The 24,135-nt window shown below is 40.3% G+C and overlaps 1 protein-coding gene across 1 annotated transcript; it reads left to right on the forward strand.

The window, feature by feature from the left end:
- Positions 1 to 417: 417 nt before the first annotated feature.
- On the forward strand, positions 418 to 23,699 carry camk1db (calcium/calmodulin-dependent protein kinase 1Db). Its single transcript, XM_044193796.1, has 11 exons — positions 418 to 1,132; positions 11,069 to 11,200; positions 12,272 to 12,346; positions 14,908 to 15,046; positions 15,444 to 15,570; positions 15,820 to 15,895; positions 17,665 to 17,777; positions 18,854 to 18,932; positions 19,650 to 19,737; positions 19,894 to 20,056; positions 21,688 to 23,699. The coding sequence occupies exons 1-11, from the start codon at positions 1,038 to 1,040 to the stop codon at positions 21,837 to 21,839; spliced, it is 1,239 nt and encodes a 412-aa protein (XP_044049731.1). The 5' UTR covers positions 418 to 1,037; the 3' UTR covers positions 21,840 to 23,699.
- The last annotated feature ends 436 nt before the right edge of the window (positions 23,700 to 24,135 follow it).

A 24,135-nucleotide genomic window follows, 5' to 3' on the forward strand; every position in this document is an offset into this window, starting at 1 on the left:
GTGTTCACCAGCTCGTCGCTAACTGTATCTGTCTGCAGTTTGGTGCTGAGCAGGTAGTGTACAGTGGGTTTTACAGCTTTTTGCTGAAAACAGCTGCTGTCTGCTGCCTAAAATGACTGTGAGAGCATTGAGAGTGAACCAAAACAGTAAAGTTGCGGCCAGACAGCCAAACAATGCGCTGAAACTCGCTATAAAGCTCCATAAAGCCAAGGGCAGCTGCAGATTCAGGTGATAATTCTCTGTAGGTTCATCAGACAAAACATGGAGGAAAGTGGAAGAACACCTGCTCTGCATGGGCCCCCAATACGCCTCGCTACGCCCCTGCCTTTAAACGCATGTTAAAATGAAAGCATCTCTTTACGCAACAACCAGACACAAAAACGAGACTCTGTTGAAATGTGCAAATGGATTTCAGCAAAAACAGACCCTGACACTGATCAGTCAGTCCGCACCGGGCCGGTGATTTGGTGCAATGCGAACACTTAAACCGTTCATTGTTCACGCTGTCAGATAGATAGGCGGGAGCAGCAACCTCCCACTCCTCCTATTGCTATAACAACCACAGGGCGGTCGGTGTGACTCGATGGCTCAGCAGCTCGGATGCGACTGCCAAGTGTCATCCTCCTGCAAGCAGCCCGACCTCAGCTCACCGCATCGCCGCTTGACACTGACTGAATCCCGCCCGTGAAGGAGGAGGAGGAGGAGGAGGAGGAGGAGGAGGGGGAGAGCCTGTGTTTCCCCGTAACAGTGATCTGAACAGTGGGGAAGCTCGGTGTCGGGATCCGCTACGTCAAACAGATTAGTCAAATAACCTCTCGGGGTAGGACATACCTCCCCTCCTTGGGCTTGCCTGGTTGCATACATGCGCTGAGGAAGCAACATAATCTGCACTGACTAACAGCCAGGAAGCCCTTGGCGAAATACAGAAGTGCACTACTTTTCTTCTTTTTTTTTTTGTTTTTGTTTTGGCTGGGTGAGACGACTGTGGTGATCCTCCAGCAGCGTCTCTGCTGTTCCTGCCCCCACCCCGCTGCGAAATGGCGAAAGAAAACGGCGAGTCCAGCGATGGATCTTGGAAAAAGCATGTCGATGACATCAAGAACATATTTGACTTCAAGGAAGTCCTTGGGACGTGAGTAACAAGATAACGCAGCCTTGCAAGGCGACAAGAAACTTTGTATATAGTTGAGCAAATTAGCGTCTGGCAACAATGACACATTGTACCGTTTTAACGGAAATGAGAACCAGACTGACAGCTGTTGAATATTCGTTTGAATTAGACGGTGACAGAAAGAGACAGCGCCTTGTGAACTTACAGCCGTCTAAAAGAGACATTATTTAAAATGCAATCAGGTCCATCAGCAGTTAATTGTTCAGGGAGTGGAAGCAATGCTTCATGAGACACAATAATGTGTGAAGTCAGACACGCGTGATGCCCATCGTTATGTCACAGTTCATTCAGAAAGTACTGCAGCGTGTTTTTCTTCTCTCCACAGATCAGATCAGGGCTGAAGCATGTACATTAGAGCTTTGCCAGGCAGCCATTGATTTTGGGGTCGTTTTTGTACAACATAACAACTCTGACAAAGACAGCAGGGCCTATTTGCATACACAAATGATGAAATCAGCTCCCAAACTAAGGGCCCATCTGTGATGACTCTATGTTCTTGTGCTCAATCTCTTTCTTTTTTCTTCAAACAGAAGAACAGATTTTTAGATGAGAAACATTATGTCTGGGTTTACAGACAGATACTTGTTTGGACAGTAACGGCTCTGCAGCTCTGTTTCATTTGGCCTGTTCCTGTAGTTTAGGGACCACTTTGTCTGAAGTTATTCTCTTGCCCTTGAACTACAGAGCAGACAAATTCCAGAGTTTATTTTGGTCTGCTGTTAGTGCTGCTTGACTTCACGTCTTTTCTTCTTTGAATAAGTTATGCTGCAGAAAGAGAGCGTCAACGAAAGTGGTCCTGCTTTTAGGACAGAAACAATCTCAGTCTTGTGATTGACTGCTAGGTGCTATCACACATTTCATAAGTTAAAGTAAGTTAAGTATATTTCTCATTTTCCTGCTGATCTTTATCCCCTACAGACACGTCCATCCTCCCTTCACTGAGGGGAATTTAATGTGGTGATGTTTGTTTTGTTTGAGATTCGGGAAAGGCCGTGTGGAGGAAGGAGTTTCCCTGGGGAAATATGTTTGTTTTTTTTAATTTGGACTCAGAAACCGATGTCAAGCTGAGCAAAAATGGCCTCTTATCGCTGTGGTTGTAGCTAAACAGGGAAGCTGGTCATTCACAGATGACGAAACATTGTGGTAAGATAATGCAACCTCATCTTGTGTAAACTTAGAATCATCTCCTTGGCTGTCTTCATCATCTTCTCATTTTGTGAAATGGTGCTGCTCGGCATGACCGCGGACCTGTTTTTCCTGAGGAGCAGCATCCGTAAAATTGTCATACAGATGATTCACAAAGCGCACTCGACACTTCAGCTGTTGTACTAAACAGCCAGACATTCCTACCTGGAGGCTTGTTCTGATTTCCCCAAGGCTTTCATTTATGTGTGAAGTGCCTCTGAATAACACCAGTGAATCATCGTGATCTACTGTCCACACAATGACCAGGTTGGAGGAACACACATACCTCGCCCACAACCCAACGCACATCTCCGAGGGCCAGTTTGTCACTGCTCAGCCCTTTATGTATTGTACAGCATGTACACATCCTGATTGACTTTAAGTAAGTCCCATTTACTAGTTCCTGTGGGTGTTAATCAGGGAGTGCTTGTTGCCGCACAGCGGGGTTCACAACAGGCCACCTGGGGCAGAAAAGCCCAGCGGCCCTGCAGCTTTGCTTGAGGATTAAAAATGGAAGGGCTGTCAGTCAGACGAAGAGACTTAGATTATCCTCCTCTTCCTCCTGCTCCTCCTGTCAACTGTAGGTTCCCCCGTCAGGTTTCCCCATCACTGTCAAAGAGGGATCATCCCTCTGCAGCGTCCGTGTGCCAACAGAGCTCATTCATTGCTCTCCACACACCATCAGTGGAAGCACATTACATTAGTTTATAAGATATGTTTGTTATAGATTGAAACACCCAACAGTCTAAAGTAGTTAAACTTGGCTTCACCAGCTAAACATTAAAATCTGTAATAATAGTCAAATATTAAACAATACACAACTGACATGGGCGATTCTGCTGCATATCATGTATTTTAAGTAGTTTACAGATTTTATTGATACATTTTACATTTCATTGATACTTTAACTTCATTTTGCTGTAAATTTTTACTTAACTAGCATTTTGAATGCAGGACTTTTACTTGTAGTATACTTGAGTGTAGTGTACTTGAGTATTTTTATTTAGTGGCATTGCTAGTTAAGAACCTGAATACATTTTTCACCACTGCTGCACACCTGTTTTCTTGCAGTCGTTGTTGGGAACTAATGAGATCTTCGCCTCTGAAGCCAGTCCTCCTACCTTACCGCCACTTGCCTTGCGGCTAATTTCAGACCCTTAAGCTGCTGATACTCTGTGGGAGCAAATTAAGTAACCTGACCACAAGCACCTTCAGAGATCCCAGTGGGACAAGTGTTGTAAACATGCAGCATAAGGCGGGTTGCTGCTCAAAGTGGGGATGTTGAGATGTTTGTCTGAGCTACTTAAAAAAACAAAAACATACCGAGTACTGTTCCGATACCAGTTTTCCCTGAATTCTGTATACTTCACTATATGTGGCAATCATTAGCATCATTGTTGTGTAAGGTAAGATGAGGCGTGGGATTGCTGTGGCACTAAAATCTGCGTCAGTGACCGCCATGATTTAAAAATGTAGTGGAGAGTGGAAACACAGTATTTTTTAACGACGTTGACAAAGAAACTATATTTAATGTGGTTGAGTCAAATCATGGCCAATACTCAATCAGCTTAAAAAGGTCAGTATCGCTGTGGATACTGGTACAGTCTATTCTATCAATGCGGTACTACTGATAATTGAATGGGCTGGTAAATCCGCCAATATTAGCTTATCATCAATATGTTGTTATCGGTGTATTTTGGCTAATAAATAACAAGCAAACTGCTGCGGAGAAATGCCAAAGATATGTTTGAGCTAATTTAGAAACAGTATCTCCATTACATAGTTTGTACCTCCAGTAAAAATTGACAAATTTTACTGTAAAATGTTCTCTCAGAACATATATTGGGTACAGTTCTTCAGAAACCAACTGTAAACACAACACTGACATACTATCACTTGTTAAGTTGATATGACAAACTTGCTTATTTACACATCCTGTAGTTACGGAGCAACATTAGCATTCATTTGGAGTCGTGTTTCTGGCCACCTGATGAATGTAAGTCCAATATTTACTCTCTTTTAGCTCTGTTTTTGGTCTCTACCAACTCCTGAGAAAAATAATTGGCTCTTTAGCTGCTAAAGTCTCCACTATGTTCACCAGCTAATTGCTAACTGTGTTTGCCATTTGGTGCTGAGCAGGTAGTGTACAGTGGGATTTCAGAGCTTTTACACTGAAAATAGCTGCCTGCTACGGCCGAAAACGATGCTTTGAGAGCGGTGAGAGTGAACCAAAACAGTAAAGTTACGCTGAAAGATGCTAAAATGAGTCTGGTGATATTTCTCTGTGGGTTCTTCACTATGAGTGACCCCTTTTAACAATGTGATCCATTGTTATTATAGAAAAATTGATTATAGCTTTAATCAATAAATTGAAGGAAGGAATCCTTATCAAAAATGTTAGTTTATGCTGTGATCATTTAGAAAAAAGAATATTGTTTGATATATTGATATAAACTCTCAGATATGAATGTCCAGTATGGGTTGGGCTCTACGACATACTCGAATAACTTGACGAATGCACATATTTTATTTATTTAAATGTCATGGCTAAAAAGCTGTCAAAAAATGTTGCTTTCCAGTTGCATCCCTTTTTAAGTTCTCTGTCACGTATTTCCAGAATCCCACTTCCTGAAATTAAAGTGTCGAAGTTGTCCTCTATTAGCTCCCACCGCAGGTCCAAACAGAGCTTTGCTGCAGCTGACTCACTGATGTCCCTTATTGCCACATCGTTATGATTCTTTTTGCCAACAAAGAGGACTATTACCTTTTCTGAGTTTTTGGTATTAATGAATAAACAGGCCTCTACAACAGATATTAAACTCTCTTTGGCTCTGACAAAGCCCTACTCATCCGTGATGCATTAAAGTGACTGCTGTTGGCTCCATGCATTGATCATTTTCTGAAGCGCAGCTTGTGTAGAGACTAGATGTGTCCTTGATGCAGTGAAAATGGCAGCTAGGCAACTAGGATGATGGATCTCCATAGTTTCTTCCTTCTTATGAAGACACTACCTTCCACTTCCTACCACCACTGTCCTCCAGCTACATTCACTGTGGGAGGAGATACTTTCTCATCGACCGTAATGATGGAGAGTCAAATAATTCACCAAGAAAATGCGTAGTATCTTTTCTGTGTAGTAATTTTATGAGCTTCCATTTGTATTCATGTCCCTCTCACCACAGTGGATGCCTACAGAGCCACAGTGAACTATCCACTGCACTCAGGGAGTTGAAGTGTACCAGACTGCCCTGTATCAGAGCACAGGAGGCGGTAATCACCCTTATTAAAATAATTCAGCTTCTCTCTGATGGGCTGATCTGTGGCTTTGGACAGATTTCTGCCAAACATTTCCCTCGAGCGATAGATATTTTTCCTTGTTAGTGGTTTATGAGTGGCATTAGCTCTTATCAGTCTGTAAACTGACCATCTTTCTCTGTTTGATCAACAGTCTGGTGACCACAAAGTGCACATTCCTGGAAAGTAGCCTCAGGTCCGGTGTGCTGTTGGGTAATGGTTTCCAGCTTCAGTCGCTGGGACTGGGAGAGCGGCTGGATTTAATTTTAGTCATGTTATTGGAGTTGATTTAACTCTGCAGCACCGGATGAATACTGAAAACAAGTGTTGGCTAGTCTGGCACCAAGGACCAGAGATGAAAACCAGAACTGAATTGATGACATTACTCCTACGCAGCAGTGAAAAGTAAAACAATTACAATTTTGAGGTATTCGTACTTTACTTGAGTGCTACCATTTTATGCAGCTTGTGCACTACATTTATTTGAAAGATACTTTACCAGGGATTATTTTTATTATCGATTAATCTGCCAAGTTTTCTCGATTCAGTGATTAATCTTTTAGTCTATAAAATGTCAGAAAATAGTGTAAAAATGCCCTTCTAAATTTAGATGAGACTGAGGTGAAATCTTTGAATTGCTTGATTTGTCCAATCAACACTCCAAGACCTAAAAATACAGTTTACTCCCAAATAAGACAAAGAAAAGCAGCAAATGTTTGGCATTTTTACTTGGAAAATGACACAAAATAGTGGCAAAATAGTACTATTTCTCTGTCAATCGATTATTTGACTAATCATTTAAGATTTTGCATAGAAAGCATGTGACCAGTTTATTAAATGATACATTAGATAGATACTAGATTAAACTACCCAACAGCATGTAAAGTAGTTAAAATTACTTCCAGCTCGACCAGCTACAACTTTAAAATGCTGCTTAATTGCTGTTGAACCAGTAACAATATTCCAATAATATCTAATTAATATCTATCTGCATCATGATCCTCCAACTTTTTCTTTCGATACTTTAATACTAGATAGATAGATAATACTTGTGTAACTTTTTTGCAACGTTTTGAATGCAGGACTTTTACTTGTAATGGAGTATGGATCTAGAATTATATTCTAAATTATAATTATTATATTAATTGGCCGGGCTGATATATCAACACTATTTTTCAACTGTAAAATGTCAGGCTTAGTACATAGATGTTTGATAACCAAGATGAATGTTTATGTATTTATGTAAAAAAAACAAAAATAACCTCAGCCGATATGTATCGTTACCAGATTTTTAAAAAAAAACCTCTCACTCTATTGAGATTTGTGTTGGCCTCAAAAATCCAGTATCAGTCTATAATGGAGTATTTTTACATTGCTATTATTGTATTACTGTATTATTTTATTAAAGGATCTGAATACTTCTTCACCACTGCCCTTAAAGAGCCATAGATTATTTACAGCAAACTGATCCTAGAGGATAGAGAGGCCAGTATATCGGCAACTATTGGTATATTCCAGATGATGATGAGAATAATAATGTGTGTTGCAGAAAGTATTGTCTGTTAGTTACTAACGGTGTCACTTTACACGACTCTTAATAGACAGAGTAGCATATCACAGCAGAGCAGATGGTGGTGTGACGTCTGTTAGAAATAAGAAGTGTTTTGTTTAACTGTAAAATGATCTGCTGCCAGTATAACTTTTATTACCAAATTTGAGGGATCTTTTCAGCTGAGCATTTTTGAGCTAAAATGTGTACAATTCTGTTAACTGTACATGCATTTAACAATTTGATCTTTCATCAGAATCATGATTTAGAGAATCAGTGATGGTCCCAAATATCCATCATCTTAGTGTACACTTATTAACAAGGGAGCCTGCTTGCTTTCCTTTTATAATTCCTTCACAAACTGTACACATTAATTTTACTTGCATATTCACTTGCATATACTTTTCATATTTCTGGTTAAAGCTGTCATTGCACTGTTGAAGGGTGACTTTGAACACAGTAGGTTACACTGGCCGCAGCTCTACCTGGATTATCAAGTCCCAACTTTTCCATCCCATATGTTGCGTAACGGGCCGCTGTAATACATCTTACACAAGTTGATTCAGTATGATTACTCAGCAGCACCACCATACATGTGAACACTGTAAATGTCATAAAGGCAGCCTTAGTCGTCGAGACCCCCACCCCCGCCATCAAACAAACTCCCATCAACAGTGCCCTGAATTTCGTAATCGCCAAGGCCGACCAGCTGAGGTGCGGCCTGAAAAAAGTTTTCTGGATGATTGTTTGATACAGGGCTTTGCTTTGCATCTGCAGCATCAGCCGCCGGTTTCACACAGAGAACAGCCCACATGCACATTTCGCATTAGTCAGCCGGTTTGGCTTGGCCATCCTGCACATAGTGTGGTGGTGTTGTGTGACTGCAGACTGTCGCACACACACACACACACACAGCTCATACTGTCATCCAAGAGCCGTGAAGAGGGAGCTCTGTGGCTCTGGGAAGAACTTAAAATTCAACTATTATTATTCCGAGTGAGTCAGTGTGCTGACTTGATTGTGCAGTCTGCGACACTGGGTCAGGAACATTTTGCAGCCATACAATCATATTTATCTTGCGTAATAGATTGAGATGAGCTTCAATAAAGAGTCCAATTTAGATGGAGCTTTCTCTCATCACTTAATGCTGCGTCAGATCACATCTAGGATTATTCCCAGAGATGAATTTAGTGTGCTGAAAGTCACATAGTTGAGTTTTGAGTGCTGCAACTAACCATTATTTTCATTATTGATTAATTTGCTGATTATTTTCTCAATTAATCATTTAGTCTGACATATATATATATATATATATATATATATATATATATATATATATATATATATATATATATATATATTTATTTAATTTACTATCATATGACAGAAAAACACCAAATGCTCACATTTGAAAAGTTGGAACCAGCAAATGTTTAGCATTTTTGCTTGAGATTATCAAAATAGTTGCAGATTAATTTTTCTTTTGATCAACTAATTGTTCAAGCTCTACAATATTTGTGATTGTTGTGGATGTGTTATTGTATCTTATGTATGTATGTATGTATGTATGTATGTATGTATGTATGTATGTGCAGCATGTGGGCAGTAGCGTCACCATTTGCACCTTTTCTTTCCTGTGAATTAGGAATTAATAGATTGAACACTATCTGAGCTTGCAGCACAGTTTGTCATGCTTCGTGCAAAGTTCTGTCATGTTGTCATTCACAGGAAGTGATGTTGCTGCTTGTCAATGTGGTGAGCAGGGGGACAGAAATGGTGCTACACGCTCCAACCACCCTCTCAGTGTGTTCTCAGGTTTCCTGTGGTTTTATTCATTGTGTGTCTCCTGCTGCAGAAAGCGTGCTCTGAGAGAAAAAATAAAAATAAAAAATACGTGCCAGAGACTTGCTTGACAGGCTCAGCTTGCTGGTGGAGAAATTTTGTACTTCTCCTAAAGTCCACACAGCTGTGGAAACCAGTCGCATGCGCTGAATAGAAATGATGCTCATTGTCCTCACGGCAACAGCTGTGGTGGGAAGATGGTGCTGCAACAGGCCAGCAAGTAGTGCACCAACTCCCTCACTTACACAAGCCCTTGAATTTACATATAGTCCCACATCATGTGTCAGAATGAGGTCAAAGTCAGAAGGTCGTATGCTCCAGGCCCTCTTAGTTCTGTTTGTTTGCAGTGAGTGTGTTCCACCTCATCACACCTGGGGCCGGGCTATGTGACCAGGTAGTGTGTTTGTGCACTAGTCTGTGTTTATGTGTCGTGGCTCAGACTGACCCCCCTCCCCCCCGCGATGGTGGAGTGAGGGATTAGCGTGGATTTGATGTCCTCAGTGGGACTTAGTGCAGCGAGCGGCGCGGAGTTTAGAGCCTGTTGGGAGGAACTGATTACACTTTGAGAACGTAATGGACCTTGTGATGTTGGCCACCTTGCTTTTTGTAAGGCGGTGGGTCACTTTAGGTGTATTTCTCTACGTCACTTTTACTTTTGTATAACTGATGACGATCCAACAAGACACTTCTTTCAGCAATTAAACCTTATGTCAAAAAGGGAGAAAACAAATGCAGGAGGCAGTGTGGTTAAAAACAGATTGCTGCCATTGTCATACTTCTTGGACTTTTTTTCATAGTGGCAAGAGACTACTAAAGAGATAATGAAAACAGTTGGATTAGAAGTTAATTGCTCTTTTGTTACATTACACCTGTGCAAAATCAGAGATAAATTTATGGCACAGGATAAATATTTCTGTAAAATACTTTTGGCTGCTAGCAAGAAAGCCATCACACAGAAATGGCTTCTGGCAAACGCTCAAACAAGAACGACTGGACTGCAATTGTCAATGAAATAAACTGTATGGAGAAAGTGACATTCATCCCAAGACTGCGATGTGAGCAATATGTAAAATATTGGGGGGAAAATGACTATACTGTATGTTACTGAAAGAAAATATCAATTAAAACATTTTAAACTTTATGTATATAGGCTGTATAAGATTAAAATGCTGAGGAAAAAGGGATCATGCAGAAAGAACAAAAAGTAAAAGAAAATTTTAAACCACAGATCTGTAGTGAATATAGGTGGAAAACTACACATGGCTTTGCAAGCAGAAGAGTTAATTTGGGTAGGACAGCAGCAGTCCAAAAACACAGAACATCTCAGCACTATGGCTTCAGGCTCAGTTTACAATTTTATTTCATATGCTGATGTGTTAATGGGAAACAAGCCCTCATCAGAACCATAAGTTCATCAAAGATTAATTTAGTCTTTTAGATCATATTAGTTGCTGTGGTCAAGTGAACATAAACCCAGAGAGTTTCAAATCATCAGTCCTTTTTTAAACATCTTCACATCAAGCCCTGCTGAGGTTACATGGAGGAAAAAGGTGCCTGTGAAGGTGCGTAATGAAAACAAGAAGAGAGGGAAAAAAAGCAATCATGCTGCGTGCTCAGCGAGATTTATTATGGTGGACTGAATGTGGTATCATAGCAACAGATACAGATTGCTTGAGCAAATATTCCCTTAATTCCGTATTTGTTTTTAAAGGCTCTCATGTATGGAGACAGATGGCCAAGGATGATGCGCTATCTGCCGTCCTAAATGGATGTTTTTTAGAGGTTTTAAAAGTGTTTGCCGTGCTTTTGGCTGCACACGAGCACCAAGCGTAAGCCAACACAGAAGGCTGTTGGCCATAGTCAGGGACTTTGCCAGTTCTCAGTAAATATTCACAATATGCTGTTTGTGTACTCTGGCCTGTCTGCCTCTGAGTGCCCTCTATCTACTCACTGATGAGGTTTTCTGTGTCAATATTGCCTGAGCGCATATAAAGCAGGACTAACATGTTTCTCTGTCTCTCTTGCAGCGGTGCATTTTCTGAAGTGGTGATGGCTCGGGAGAAGGCCACAGGAAAGATGGTCGCAATCAAGTGCATCCCGAAAAAAGCGCTGAAGGGGAAGGAGACGAGCATTGAGAATGAAATCGCTGTGCTTAGGAAGTAGGTACCGCATGACTGAGCCGCGGGGGAGTTTGCAGAAGAAGAAGAACACCACTTTAGAAAGGATCACCACCTCACGGCGTCCTCTGGGAAGCTTGTTTGTGTCTGTCTCCACTCTGAGTAATGACTTAGAGTTGGGATGCCAGTGCCGCTCAGTTTATTTAACAGCCATTGTCAGGCTTAAGTGACTTCCTTGTCGAATCCCATCTGTCCACCATTTTGGGTCTTCACAGTGTGCACACATTCACACACCTACACAGGGTATGATAGGATTGCATTGACATCAGGTGACACTCCATCCTCCTCCAGGGCCTGATGGGTAATTCCCTTGAGAAGCTCAGTTATCAGTCACTCTTGAAGTGAGCATGCCAGTTGTTGGGTGTAGTTGCCTGGTTACAGTTGCTATCCTTTGACTTTGAAAATTTCTCATCCCTTTTTCTCCCTCTCTTCATACTCCTTACCTGGTTCTGTTTGTCTAACAACCTTCAAACTGCAACCTCATTTTTGTTCTGGACTTAGAAAGGAAGTTGTGAAGGTTGTTTAGTCCTTTGAGACTCTCTTCGCCTCCTCCTCTTCCACCCCCATCTTTTCCTTTTCAGCCACCTGCCCTTGTGAACACGCTCTGTCATCTGCATATCTCCTTGCAGAGGCTTTTTTTAATGCTAAAACCTTGTTGGTTGGTTGCCTGGACACAGGCTCCCAGCATCTTGATCCGTCCTGTATTATTTTCTTCAGGTGCTCCTACTGACGGGGCTTGCCGCTTCATGATTCATTGATTAGCGTCCTCTAAGAATCCCCCCGCTCTCCATCACGCACAAAAAGGTTTTCTCCCTTGTGTGAAGGATACACTTTGCCAGGTTCATTTTTGACAAGCGTGAACATACACAACATGTGCACACAGAGTCTAAATACAGGCAATGTGCAGTAACAGAAAGCAAAAAATATTAGTTTTCAGTTGGCAGGGCATCATTTTACCAAAAGAAAAGGCTAATTGCACCACATTAGTGGCCTGTGCTGAAATGAACAGAGGCTGACAGCAAGCAAAGTGAATTTTCTGTTCTCCCTCTCCAGGATAAAGCATGAGAATATCGTGGCTCTGGAGGACATCTACGAGAGCTCAAACCACCTGTACCTCATAATGCAGCTGTAAGTACATCAACCCACCACATTCTTTGTTTAGGTCAGCTCTTTGTCTCCCATTTGGCCAGTCATTTTGATAATGTGTTGTGTTTTTTGCTTGAATAAGCCTCTGTAATGTCCAGATGAATGTGATGAGTGAATACAGTGGTGCTTTAAAGATGAACGAGATGAACAAGATATGCATCCGAGGGTTAGATGAGATGATTGATACCACTCTCATATCTATCTGTTAAATATAAAGCTACCTCCAGCAGCCGGTTAGCTTAGCTTAGCACAAAGACTGGAAACGGGGGGAAACAGCTAGCCTGGCTCTGTCCAAAGGTATCTTGTTTGTTTATGCCATACAAAAACCAAAGTCTAAAAACAACGAGCTGTGGTTTTTATGGGGGGTCATGTGGCAGACCAACTGGTATCATATTGAGTCACAGAGCTAAGCATCTGTTTTTCAGAAAATAAATACCTGCCGATCTTTGAAAAACCCAGAAGGTCGTTTAGAATCACTTATTGCTGTTCTGGAGGTATTTCCAGGATCCTCACAGACTCTTCTAACCATCTAGATGGATAAAATATTCTGTCTGCTGCATGATACAAAATATTTTTTTTACCTGTTTCCCAAGCTGCAGCTTTGTTTCCAGGTAGCCAGAAATTACATGTGCTTGGGCATTTTTATGACACAAGGAATATATAAATACTTTATTTTTTGTTAAAATATAGACTTTTAGGGGATGCCCCGGTAGTTTACCTGGTAGAGTGTGTTCCATGTATCAAGGCTGAGTCCTTACAACAGCGGCCTGGGTTCGAATCCGGCTGGGCCCTTTGCTGCATGTCTCTCTCCCCTGCGCCTTTCCTGTCTCTCTCTACTGTGACTATCTAATAAAGCAGAAATGCCATAAAAATAATCTTTAGAAACATAAAATAAAATAATATAAAGTAACATCAATATGTAGAATTATAACTGATAATGATGTGTTATAATTTTAGTTCATGTCGTACAAATTCAGCAAGCACACATGTCATTTCAGGCTACCACCTTGTCATCACCGTGACTAGCAGAGACTGCAGGAAGCCACTGCACCTGGACAAGAAATAGTCCAGCACATAACCACAACTTGTTGTTTTTACACATACACTTTTTTTTTTAACCTATGGACAGAGGCAGGCTAGCCATTTCCCCCTGTCTCCAGTCTTTGTGCTAAGCTAAGCTAACTGTCTCCTTACTTCAGCTTCACACTCACCGTACAGACACGAGAGAGGTATCGATCTTCTCATCTAATTCTCTGCAAGAAAGGGAATAAGCATATTTCTTTTAAGCTCTTAAAGCTTGAGCTGCAGCTTGCATTGTAGCTGTCAGAGCTGTTGATTCAACTCATTTTTAAGGCTGTAATGTAAAGTGTTGTTTAGTAGCAAAAATTCTGTGAAATGTATTTCAGTCAGTGTTTGTGAAGGTGTGCATGTGACAACTACTCCTCTGTGCCATTACCGTTTTCATGTGTGTGGCATATGTGATATGATTTCAAAGACCTTTCCCCTCACCACATAATTTCACAGTCTTTGTGACTAATGCACTAGCAATTTAGGCAGCGAGTATCTGCCCTTATTGCACCTCTGCAAGGTGCATAATGTTGCATTGAAGTCTAACTTATAAAAATGGTGAGTGCCAGTCGTTCATGAAAGCAGGCACATACTCATGATTGATCTTTAACTTGATATGAGTCACTTGTCTTGTCTTTGTCTTTTTGTAATTGTGGTTTAAAGTAGCTGAAGTAGAAACATCGCTGGTACATCAGTTGCAAACCCTGCAAAGTTACATAAGGTGACAAAGGGACAAGTCTCAAAAATCATGATGACATTTGATAAATACTGGAAAACTGCATTTGGAAATATAAAGTGTGTTAGCAGCACTGACTGATTTAACAACGCTGTAAACTACAGCCTCAAAACCTGTAACAGATGAAGCAAAGAACAAACAAAAGCTTTATAAAATTACTATTTACCATATTATTCATTTGTCCACTCCATGTACTGTATATGTACCAGTGTCATTGTTGTGTCCCCGTAATCATTATAATCTTTCTAACATTTTGTGAAAAAAAGTTACATAGTGAGTCACAGTCAAAATATAAGAAAGAATAAGTAAATACATGTAAGTGTTTTGATCAACAAACATGTATCAAATTAACTGAAAACAGACAATGCAAAAAAAGACCACTTAATGTAGGCGTGTGAAAATGATTTTTAAGGACAGATTTAGAGAAAGTCAGTGAGTTTGATTTCAACAAGGAGGCCATTTTATAAAGGGGAATGAAAAGAGAGCAGCACGTGCTTCCCCTTATTCTTTTTTACTGCAGAGCAGAGAGGGCTGTGAAATGTTTCTGTTGTTTTGTCAGCCCATGTGGGTTAACCTGGCAGCTACAAATCAGCCAATCACCAATTTGTATTCACAGTGTCTTTACATGAAATCAGTCACTTGTGATTAGGCAATAAATTGATATTACAATGAACACACCACTGAAAAATAAAGTATCATGAAATAAACCAGTGCTGTGTTATTTTCTATGTGCTGACAGGGTGTCTGGAGGTGAGCTGTTTGACCGCATCGTAGAGAAAGGCTTCTACACCGAGATGGATGCCAGCCGGCTCATTCGACAGGTTCTGGATGCAGTCAACTATCTGCACTCCATGGGCATCGTGCACAGAGACCTTAAGGTACAACAGTATTTAATATTCATAGTCTTAACATAGTTCCTCACAAAATCCACTGAATTTGATGTTGAAGAGTTGAAAATGTTTTGCCACTCATCCAGGCGAACTCTTCAGTCTTAGTGAGGGGGGAAATCCCTGCTATTTAACCTATGTGAGTGACATTATGTGACTGCTTGGTGAGGATAACCCACAGAGGTTAAATGTCGGGGATTTTCTTTCTCGGTTAAACTGATGAACCTCTTGAATGAGCCGTAAAACTTCCCGCAACTCTTTTGTTTCATATTTTGTCAGATATCTTACTGCCTAGATGACTGAAATTAATCTACACAGATAGTACAGAAGGTCACACAGACAAACAAGCACAGGCACACTTTTCTTTACTCTTTCCTCTTATTTCCAGCCTGAGAACCTGCTGTACTTCAGTCCCCATGATGAATCAAAGATCATGATCAGTGACTTTGGCTTGTCGAAGATGGAGGGAACAGGTGACGTGATGGCCACTGCCTGTGGGACTCCAGGATACGTGGGTGAGGATGCCCTCTGAAACTTCCTCTGAAATAATTAGATGCACTAGTTGGCTAAACATGATCTAATCTAATCTGCCAGTAGCCACAGGTTAATCATAGCCATCTGCTACAGGCAAACCACCAAACATTCACATTCTTCTCCAGCCTCTGTGTCATGGTCAATGGTCAAAAACTGTTTGCATTGTTTCACTAGATAAATATTAGTTTTTCTGACCATTTAAAAAAATAATAATAATTTCATTGTTACAGCTCCTGAGGTTTTAGCTCAAAAGCCCTACAGTAAAGCTGTGGACTGCTGGTCTATTGGGGTCATCGCTTATATTCTGTAAGTGCTCACTTCTAAATATAAATATCATCAATAACTGAAGCTTACTTTGTGTGTTTGATAGCTTTTATTTTCATGTGTTTTTTTTATAGCCTTTGTTTAAACAGGAAGCTCTCATTCAGATCAGAAACCACCAGGAAAACCTCAGTGAGAAAAAAAAAGCCCGCCTTATCAAGAGTGTCCTGACCAACAAAGGGAGCACAATTAGAGTTACAGACAAACATCATAAAACAGATAAGATTAGAATTGAAAAATAGATAAGAGTCTGCAGCCATGCTAGCTGCTCTGTGAGGCTGTACTTAGGCACAGCAGTAGTCTGAACTAAATACCAACGTTAACATGCTAACATGCTCACAATGACAATGCTAACATGTTTTAGCAGGTACAATGTTTATCATGTTCACCATCTTTCGCCGTGTCCCAAATCCATACTACATACATCTAAGCAGGTTTTTAGTATGTAGTGTGTTCATACAAAATCTTGATGGTCTATTTATGAAGTTTAGATGGCAGTGACGTTACAAAGTTGCAGTTTGATTGACAACTGACATCACACATTTTATATCATTTCCTGTTAGTATGAAGTGGTATGTCTGTCTTTTTTTATATTAACTACTAAAACAGTATACTGACGATTAGTATGTAGTATATACTATATAGAATTATTATGTAGTATGGATTTGAAACACACCATTTACCAGTTTAGTGTGTTAGTATGCTAACATTTGCTAATTAGCATTAAACACAAAGTGCAGCTGAAGCTGATAGTTTTGCAGGTATTTGGATATAAATCAAAGTATTGGACAAATTGAAGTTTGAACTGATGATGGTACTAGATGAAAAGGGATCACCAAAGTCATATCTGTACCAAATGTCATGGCAATCCATCCAACAGTTGTTGAGATATTTCACTAAAAAACAAAAATGTTGGCGCTAGATGAAAAGTCAAACGATCACCAAATTCAGTAGGATTCATCCTCTGTGGACCATGAATGTCTGTACAAAATTTCATCATCCGATTGTCAAGATATTTCAGCCTGGACCAAAGTGAGGGACTGACCATCGACCGACATGGTCATCCCTAGAGCCACATAGCGTAGCTAAAAGATGTAAAAATATCAGTAAGAATCATGTAAAAGATCACATCCTAAAAACAATACAGTGCGGCACCTTTAAAGATGACCTAAAAGCAGTCTAAAACCATCAAACCTGGAATAAATGAAACCGCATCCAGATGCTAATTTACACCATTCGATGCAGAACCAATGATGGAAAGTCAAGATCATGGTCTGAGCCCCCCTGAAACCTTTCAGTGGAAAGTGTTACATGAAGCTGCCAAACGAATTAAGTGATGTTGCTCGCTAGCAAAGAGAAAATCCCTGGTCTCGTTATCCATTCGTTACGTGTGATGAATTTTAAGAACATTAAGTGCAAGGGGTTTCTGATGCCCTCACAAATGAGGCTTCTGCCTGGTGGTTTTCATAATCAAGAACACAACTTAAATATACAGCATGACTTTATGTTGTGGAATGGCAGTTTGCATGTCAATTTTTGTCCATATCATATGAAAATGGACTATTTTCACCCATTTTTTTCCTTCTAAGTATTCATGTAGTCTCTGTAATCCCTATGAACTGTTGCATGCTATATGAAAAATCAAACTGCCAGTGAATGAGATTAGGCCACAGCAAATCCTTTTAGATTTGGGTTAAAGTTTCAGCTGGACAGCACACAGACTGTTGTGTAATCATCCATCTTCATCTTCTCAGGCTTTGCGGTTACCCTCCTTTCTATGACGAGAATGATTCGAAGCTCTTTGAGCAGATTCTCAAGGCAGACTATGAGTTTGACGCACCATATTGGGATGACATATCAGACTCCGGTAAGCTATGACGTGTGTGTGTCTGTGTGTGTATGTATATATATAAAACTCTTTATTTTACAGGTGCCATAGTTTTCTAATCATTTTCAATAAACAAACTGATGTATGGTGGCACGAAAACCGGCAAAAGGCAGTGAAAGATTATTAGATGAGTCAAAAAATAATGAATACATACATAAATAATGTAGTAGTTTAAATGGAGTGTAAAAAGAAATATAAAGCTTTATATTTTTCCTCTAACCTCCAATTGGAAAAATAAAGAAAACTACTACTACTACTCTTACTACTCTATTTATCTCTCACTAAGTTGTTCTATTTTTCAACTAGTTTTCCTATATTGGGGTCTTGGCACACATTTTAATTATTAAACTAATCTCTATTTTCCCAACACAACATTTTACATTTTCCTCACCACATTAGCAAAGTTAGCTAGCTCACGCTAATCAGAGGTTCACAGACACCCCACTGACTCTGTAAGTTTTTGTCAGCCAACAAGCAATACAGTGTTGTTAGCTGTAAAGTTTATTTAGTTATTAATTTTTTATGTATTCAGTTATGTTTTTGACTCATCTGTTAACCTTTTATTGCCTTTTGTTGTTGTTCGTTGTTTCCAGGGTCCATAGAATTTCTTAGGAAGGATCTTTGAAAGGACATTGTTCTATTGGTAGATTTTCAATAATTTCACATAATTACGGCATAACAGAGAGTCTTTTAGTCAGCAGGTCAGCCCAACATGCTGAAATTAAAAATGTGTCGTTCTGTGTAAATTGTGGGCATACGTATACCATTAAAAAAACATGGTGAGTTATGTTTCTGATATTACATTACTATTTTCTTGGGTTTACATGGATCTATGTCAGTTTTTCCAGTCATTTTCCACTACTGTAACATTTCCTGGTTCCTCCTTAAAAACTAAAATAACGGAACTGGTATTTAGTTTCTGTGCTGTCTCAGAACATTGTCTATATTTTCTCTATAATTACTACAGAATTACATACTTCTTCGTCTGCTGTGGCAGAGTATACAACATGTTCTCAGCTGGACATGTTCTTGACCCTTTTCACTTCCCTCCACAGCTAAAGACTTCATCAGCTGCCTAATGGAGAAGGACCCAGAGAAGAGATTCACATGTGACCAGGCTCTTGAGCACCCTTGGTGAGAAACTGATGCCGCCACACTGCGCCCCAAACAGACAATCACAGGGAACCACACATCTTGGTGCGATAAAACAGCAGTATGACGCAGATTGCCATTTGTCATGGAGAGCATGTCCTCCCACTGTCAGCTGTCGCCATGGCTCCGAGCCACAAACCCACCTCTGCTCGGCACCCTCAGCCGAAATCTGCTGCATAAATGGCTGCCAATTAGTGGCTGGCGTCCTGAAGGATCCTTGAAGAATGTGGAAGCTTTAATGAATAATTAGGATGTCTTCCCAGGCCTGAGCTGGAGCTAACGAAAGCGAGCTGGCGTGGGCTGCTGTCTCCGGCTGATGTGGCCAATATGAATAAGTCTGTTAGCCAGTAATGGGCCTTTTGGATCCTGGGCAGGTGGTCATTCTGATACAAATATGTGGTTTGTGACACATGGTAACAGGTATCATAACAGAGAGAAATGGCTTTCATTGACAAGGTTTCATGCAGAGAAATTATGATGAATGTGACAGAAAGTGTTTGAGCTCCTGCAAAAACATTGCTCCATCAATCAAAGATGTTTTAGCAGAATGAAAATAAACAGTCTGAACAAATAGGAAAACAGCATGAAGATGATTCCCAAGGTATTACAGATACAAATATAAATCATTTGGGCAATGCTGTGTTTGTATGTGTGAATTGTTATTTGCGTGATCTAAAAGGACGTGACTTTAATTTTCAGGATTGCTGGAGATACTGCTCTCTGCAAGAACATACATGAATCAGTCAGTCGACAGATGCGGAAAAACTTTGCCAAAAGCAAATGGAGGGTGAGCACACAAGACTTCATCTTTCTTGATTATCAAATATTACTAAAACCACAAACACAGTAATTTCTCTCTTTTTGAATAGCAAAAACATACAGTGGTTTGTCTTTCTCCAGGGATCTGTCTTTACATTTAACTGTTTACACCCTCTCTTCACAGCAAGCCTTTAATGCGACGGCTGTGATCCGCCACATGAGGCGTCTGCAGCTGGGCACCAGCTTTGGCAGCAGCATTCACAGCACCAACTCTACGTCCAACCCTCAGAGTCGTGCTCCAGCCAAGAGCCAGTCTGTGGACTGCGCTCCGCTCTCCCTGAAGGACTGTGAGTGACACTTCAGATGCTCCCTGTAGAGACGAATGTATCCAACTTTTAGTACCGCTCTCAGCTGAGCTCTGTTCATTCTGCTGCCGTCTCTACTGAGCTAATTGGCAACTGTTTAAAAAGCTCTTGTAGGAGGTGTAATTTTCAATTAAACAGACTAAACCGAGTCTGACACGAGCCCCATGGTCACAACGTGTCTTGTGCCATTTAATTTAACATAAGATCTTTTAAAAATGGAGGCCTGTTACAACACCACAACCATATCATTGTACATAAAATAACTGGATTTCGGTCGAGCTGTCACCTTGAGATCTGGGAAAATGTTTAATCAATTAATGGACTAAACATTTTACGGAGGTAAACAGCCAGGCGTGAAAGTAATGAGCAGATTAATTAGTAATTAATTAATTCATTGATTATTTATGTGCAATCTTAATGTGTTCATTAGCTTTTGTAAAGTGCTGAAGTGTATATTGTATTTTCTATGTTTGTCAAATTAATCTTAACTCAAGGTCCAAGCTTTCAACCACATCTCATAGGTTTTCGTCAGCAGATGTTGTCATGGAAATAGCTCAGTATTATTTCTACTACTTCTACTCAGTAATGTTTGTACTATTTCCAAAGTCAAGAATGAAAGAAGGAAAATTTGCATAAGCTTGGTTAACATATTGTATATTTTACTTGTTGTCAATAAATCCCATGAAAAGAGCAAAACCAACAATGATTTGATCCTAAAATTTTGTCTGTGTAACCAAAACCTGATAAAGGATATTCCTCTGTGTCATAGACCTCCACTGTTGTCCAAAAACTATTAAAAACACATAAATGAGTCACACTGTGGTACTAGCGGACATGTTCCTTCATTACGATGGACATGACATGCTGCTGCTGTAAATACTCACTAGAGCACTAAATGTGTATTAATCCATGGCTGAAAATTGTGTAATTTACTCCCATTTGAGTAACATTTACTAAAAACCACAGTGCTCAGTTGTTTCAGGAAATTATTTTGCCTTTTTTGAAATTGAAAGTATATAATTGTGGCCCAATGGGCTTGGGGTTGAGTGCTTCAGGCATGCTTGGGAATTCGAAAAAGTATTGAGAGATGGCCTTAGGGTTGAACCCTCTGGCCGTGTCGAAAATCAAAAGCGTTTATAGTTGTTCATAGACAAAAGACATTCATAGTGTTGCACTCGGTTGTGCACATGAAAAAGAGAGCTGGAGAGAGAAGCTCAAACCCTGGCTCCTTTCTGACCTCCAACACAGCTGACCAATGACGGTGTGAAGTGCATGTGAATGTTGGATTGATTGTCCGTTTCAGAAAGTTACAGAAATGGTCAGACACAGCCCCCCCTTATCCAGCGTCTGAATGGTGTGTGTGTGTGTGTGTGTGTGTGTGTGTGTGTGTGTGTGGGCAAGGGGTGTCTGAAGCTATTCAATCATCTGACAAGCAGTTCTGAAGAGGCATACTGGCCCCTTAACACATTGCCGCTCTTTTCATGGGATTTGTTGACAATAATTAAAACAGAACATTACCAGACTTATCATTTAAACTGTATTTTTCCTACCAATCAAATAAAACTCAGTTAATGACATGCAACTCCTTGCTGAAACTATATTTTCTCCCACAGTTCCTCCAATAGCTCCTTTGCCCTCTGCTGTTAAAGTGTACAATCAGGACTCTGACGCCGCCTCTCCTGTACGAGAGGAACCATCAGTGGTGGGCGAGCCATCGCTGCCACGACCTTCCACCGTTACGGTCATCCACACTGGGACTAAATGACGCCAGGTTCCGCGGGAGGTGAGCTGGGAGACCACAGAGCTTTGAGAAGGGATAAAACCATCCCAGGCCTCGTGATCCAACGTTGTTGCCCAGTTTGTCCATCCTGCAACCTCCCACCTGTTTCTGCCAACCACGGGAGGAATTTGAGCGTTGGCTCAGCTCAATTTACCATGGCTCAGTGTGGCACCCCGCTGCCCCCCCTTATACAGACCTGGAGGTACAGAGGGGAAGATGCTCACCAGAAGTTGTTATTGTGGAAGCCGTGTTCAGCCTGGATCCTGGTTGTCTGGCAGATAAACAAAGCAGCTAGTCTAGGAAGTGCCACACTAAAGGGAACTCTTTATTGAAGCTGCTATCATTTTTTGAATGTGAGCATCTTGAGACAGGATGCTCTGCTGTATGCCTTGTGTAAATATCCTGCCTGGAACTGTTGAGTGGAGTCATGTTATGCAAGTGAAATATAAGCTTCAAGCTGTGGTAAATAATTGTGACATCATCTGAACTTCTTTGTCGTTTTGACAGCTCTTGTTAATTTGCTGTGGTATTTGCTACAATGGCTCGCAGGGTAATAACTCTCAACAGTGTGACAGTATGTGTTATCTCTTTGCTTTAAAGTGTGTGGACATGAAATATGAGCAGGACAGTGTGCTTCAGTCATGGCTGTGATCGCTGAGAGGGCCGGTGCATTGCACTAATGTATTGGATTATTTATTTTCTTACAATATATTATGACTTTTGTAAGAGTACCACTTGCAGAAATGTGTAAATGTTTTATTAGACTGGACTGAAAAGTTATTGAATTGGATGATAAAGATACAGTATCTAATAGTTGTCACTTTGTAATTGCTGTTTTATTTGATTAATGAATTAATGAATTAATTTTGACGTGACTGTGAAGTCCTCCTTGACCACAGGAGGGCAACCACATGTTGTTGCTGCGTGACCAGTTCTCAGGGATGTGCTCCAACATGAAGCTAACCAAACCTCCTCTCAGAGTGATCAGACACTGCTGATGAGGATGATGACCTCCAAATACTGCACATTATTCTAATGTGCCATTGGGAGAGTTTGACAGATGCGTTCTTTCTTTAAATCCATCACTATTGACAGTACGAGTGTAATGTAACTCATACTGAACGGATTGTTTTCCCTTTAAAAACCTTGAATTATATTTGGATTTAAAGAAAGTGTATATCAGTGAAGTGCGCATTCATGTCTGCAGTAAAAATGTAAAATGACAAATGAATGCAAATGTATCTTGTAAACGTTTGCTCCCATTGCAGAATCATCAAATCAGTAGTGTACAGTTCAGTAGTTGTAATATCGCGCTCTGCTTCTGCTCATGAAGTGGCTGGTCTGAAAACAGCTCACTCACTCTGTGTTTAATCACTGTGCTTTCATACCAACCTGTTGAATTTAGCAGAAAGGCTCTTTCTCCTTCTCTCTCTCTCCCGCTTGCTTCTCTAGAGACTTTCACAAAGAGAAGAGTTGGGATCGGTCTTTGTATTTTTATCTGTGGTACCTCTATTTAATTTAAAATCACTCAACATGAACGGGTGGGGGGAGGACGCTCCACCAGAACATGCCTGACATCGAGGGCTGTGCCATCTTGAATTATCTAAAAATGTTGTGGTGAATATTGACATGGATTTTGAGCCTCTACTTACTGTAAACACAAATCTCAACAACACAGTTAGCTTGGGTCTTGAGTGTTTATTTTTGTCTTCCCTATCATATCACACAAAACAAAATATATGAAGCATTGAAAGCCCCTCGGTATGCATGTATTACATATTGTTGCAGAAATGTGCTTTGGAGTTGTAGAGATTCATGTATTAAAAAAGAGGCTTGTTTGCATGAGTCATTCTTCTTCTTTGACAGGGAGTAAATATATATCTATATATATATATAAGTTGGTTAGAGTTTGTATACATTTCTTACAGTCATTTTTTTTTTAAAAGGTTATGTTAAAAGATTTAAGTAATAACATCACAATTGAGTAAATATATAGTAAATACAGTATATTCACATGTATTCTTCTACTGGTAATGTGTTATTAAATCAATGAACATGTATTTAACCCAGGCAACCCGGGTCCTTCTTAACAGCTAAAAAAAACACACTTAACATTGTTTCATCAGCTCTATAATTCATGACTTTTCCTAATTTTATTAGAATTGCTTATAAACATAATTTTGAACTGATGACATGTTTCAGAATTCCGCTACATAAAATGATGCATTACTTCTGTTTGGGGTTTCAGAGACCTCAGCTATTTAAAGACAGTGGATTTTCA

Source organism: Siniperca chuatsi, linkage group LG4 (genome assembly GCF_020085105.1).
Source record: "Siniperca chuatsi isolate FFG_IHB_CAS linkage group LG4, ASM2008510v1, whole genome shotgun sequence".
NCBI classification, from domain to species: Eukaryota; Metazoa; Chordata; class Actinopteri; order Centrarchiformes; family Sinipercidae; genus Siniperca; species Siniperca chuatsi.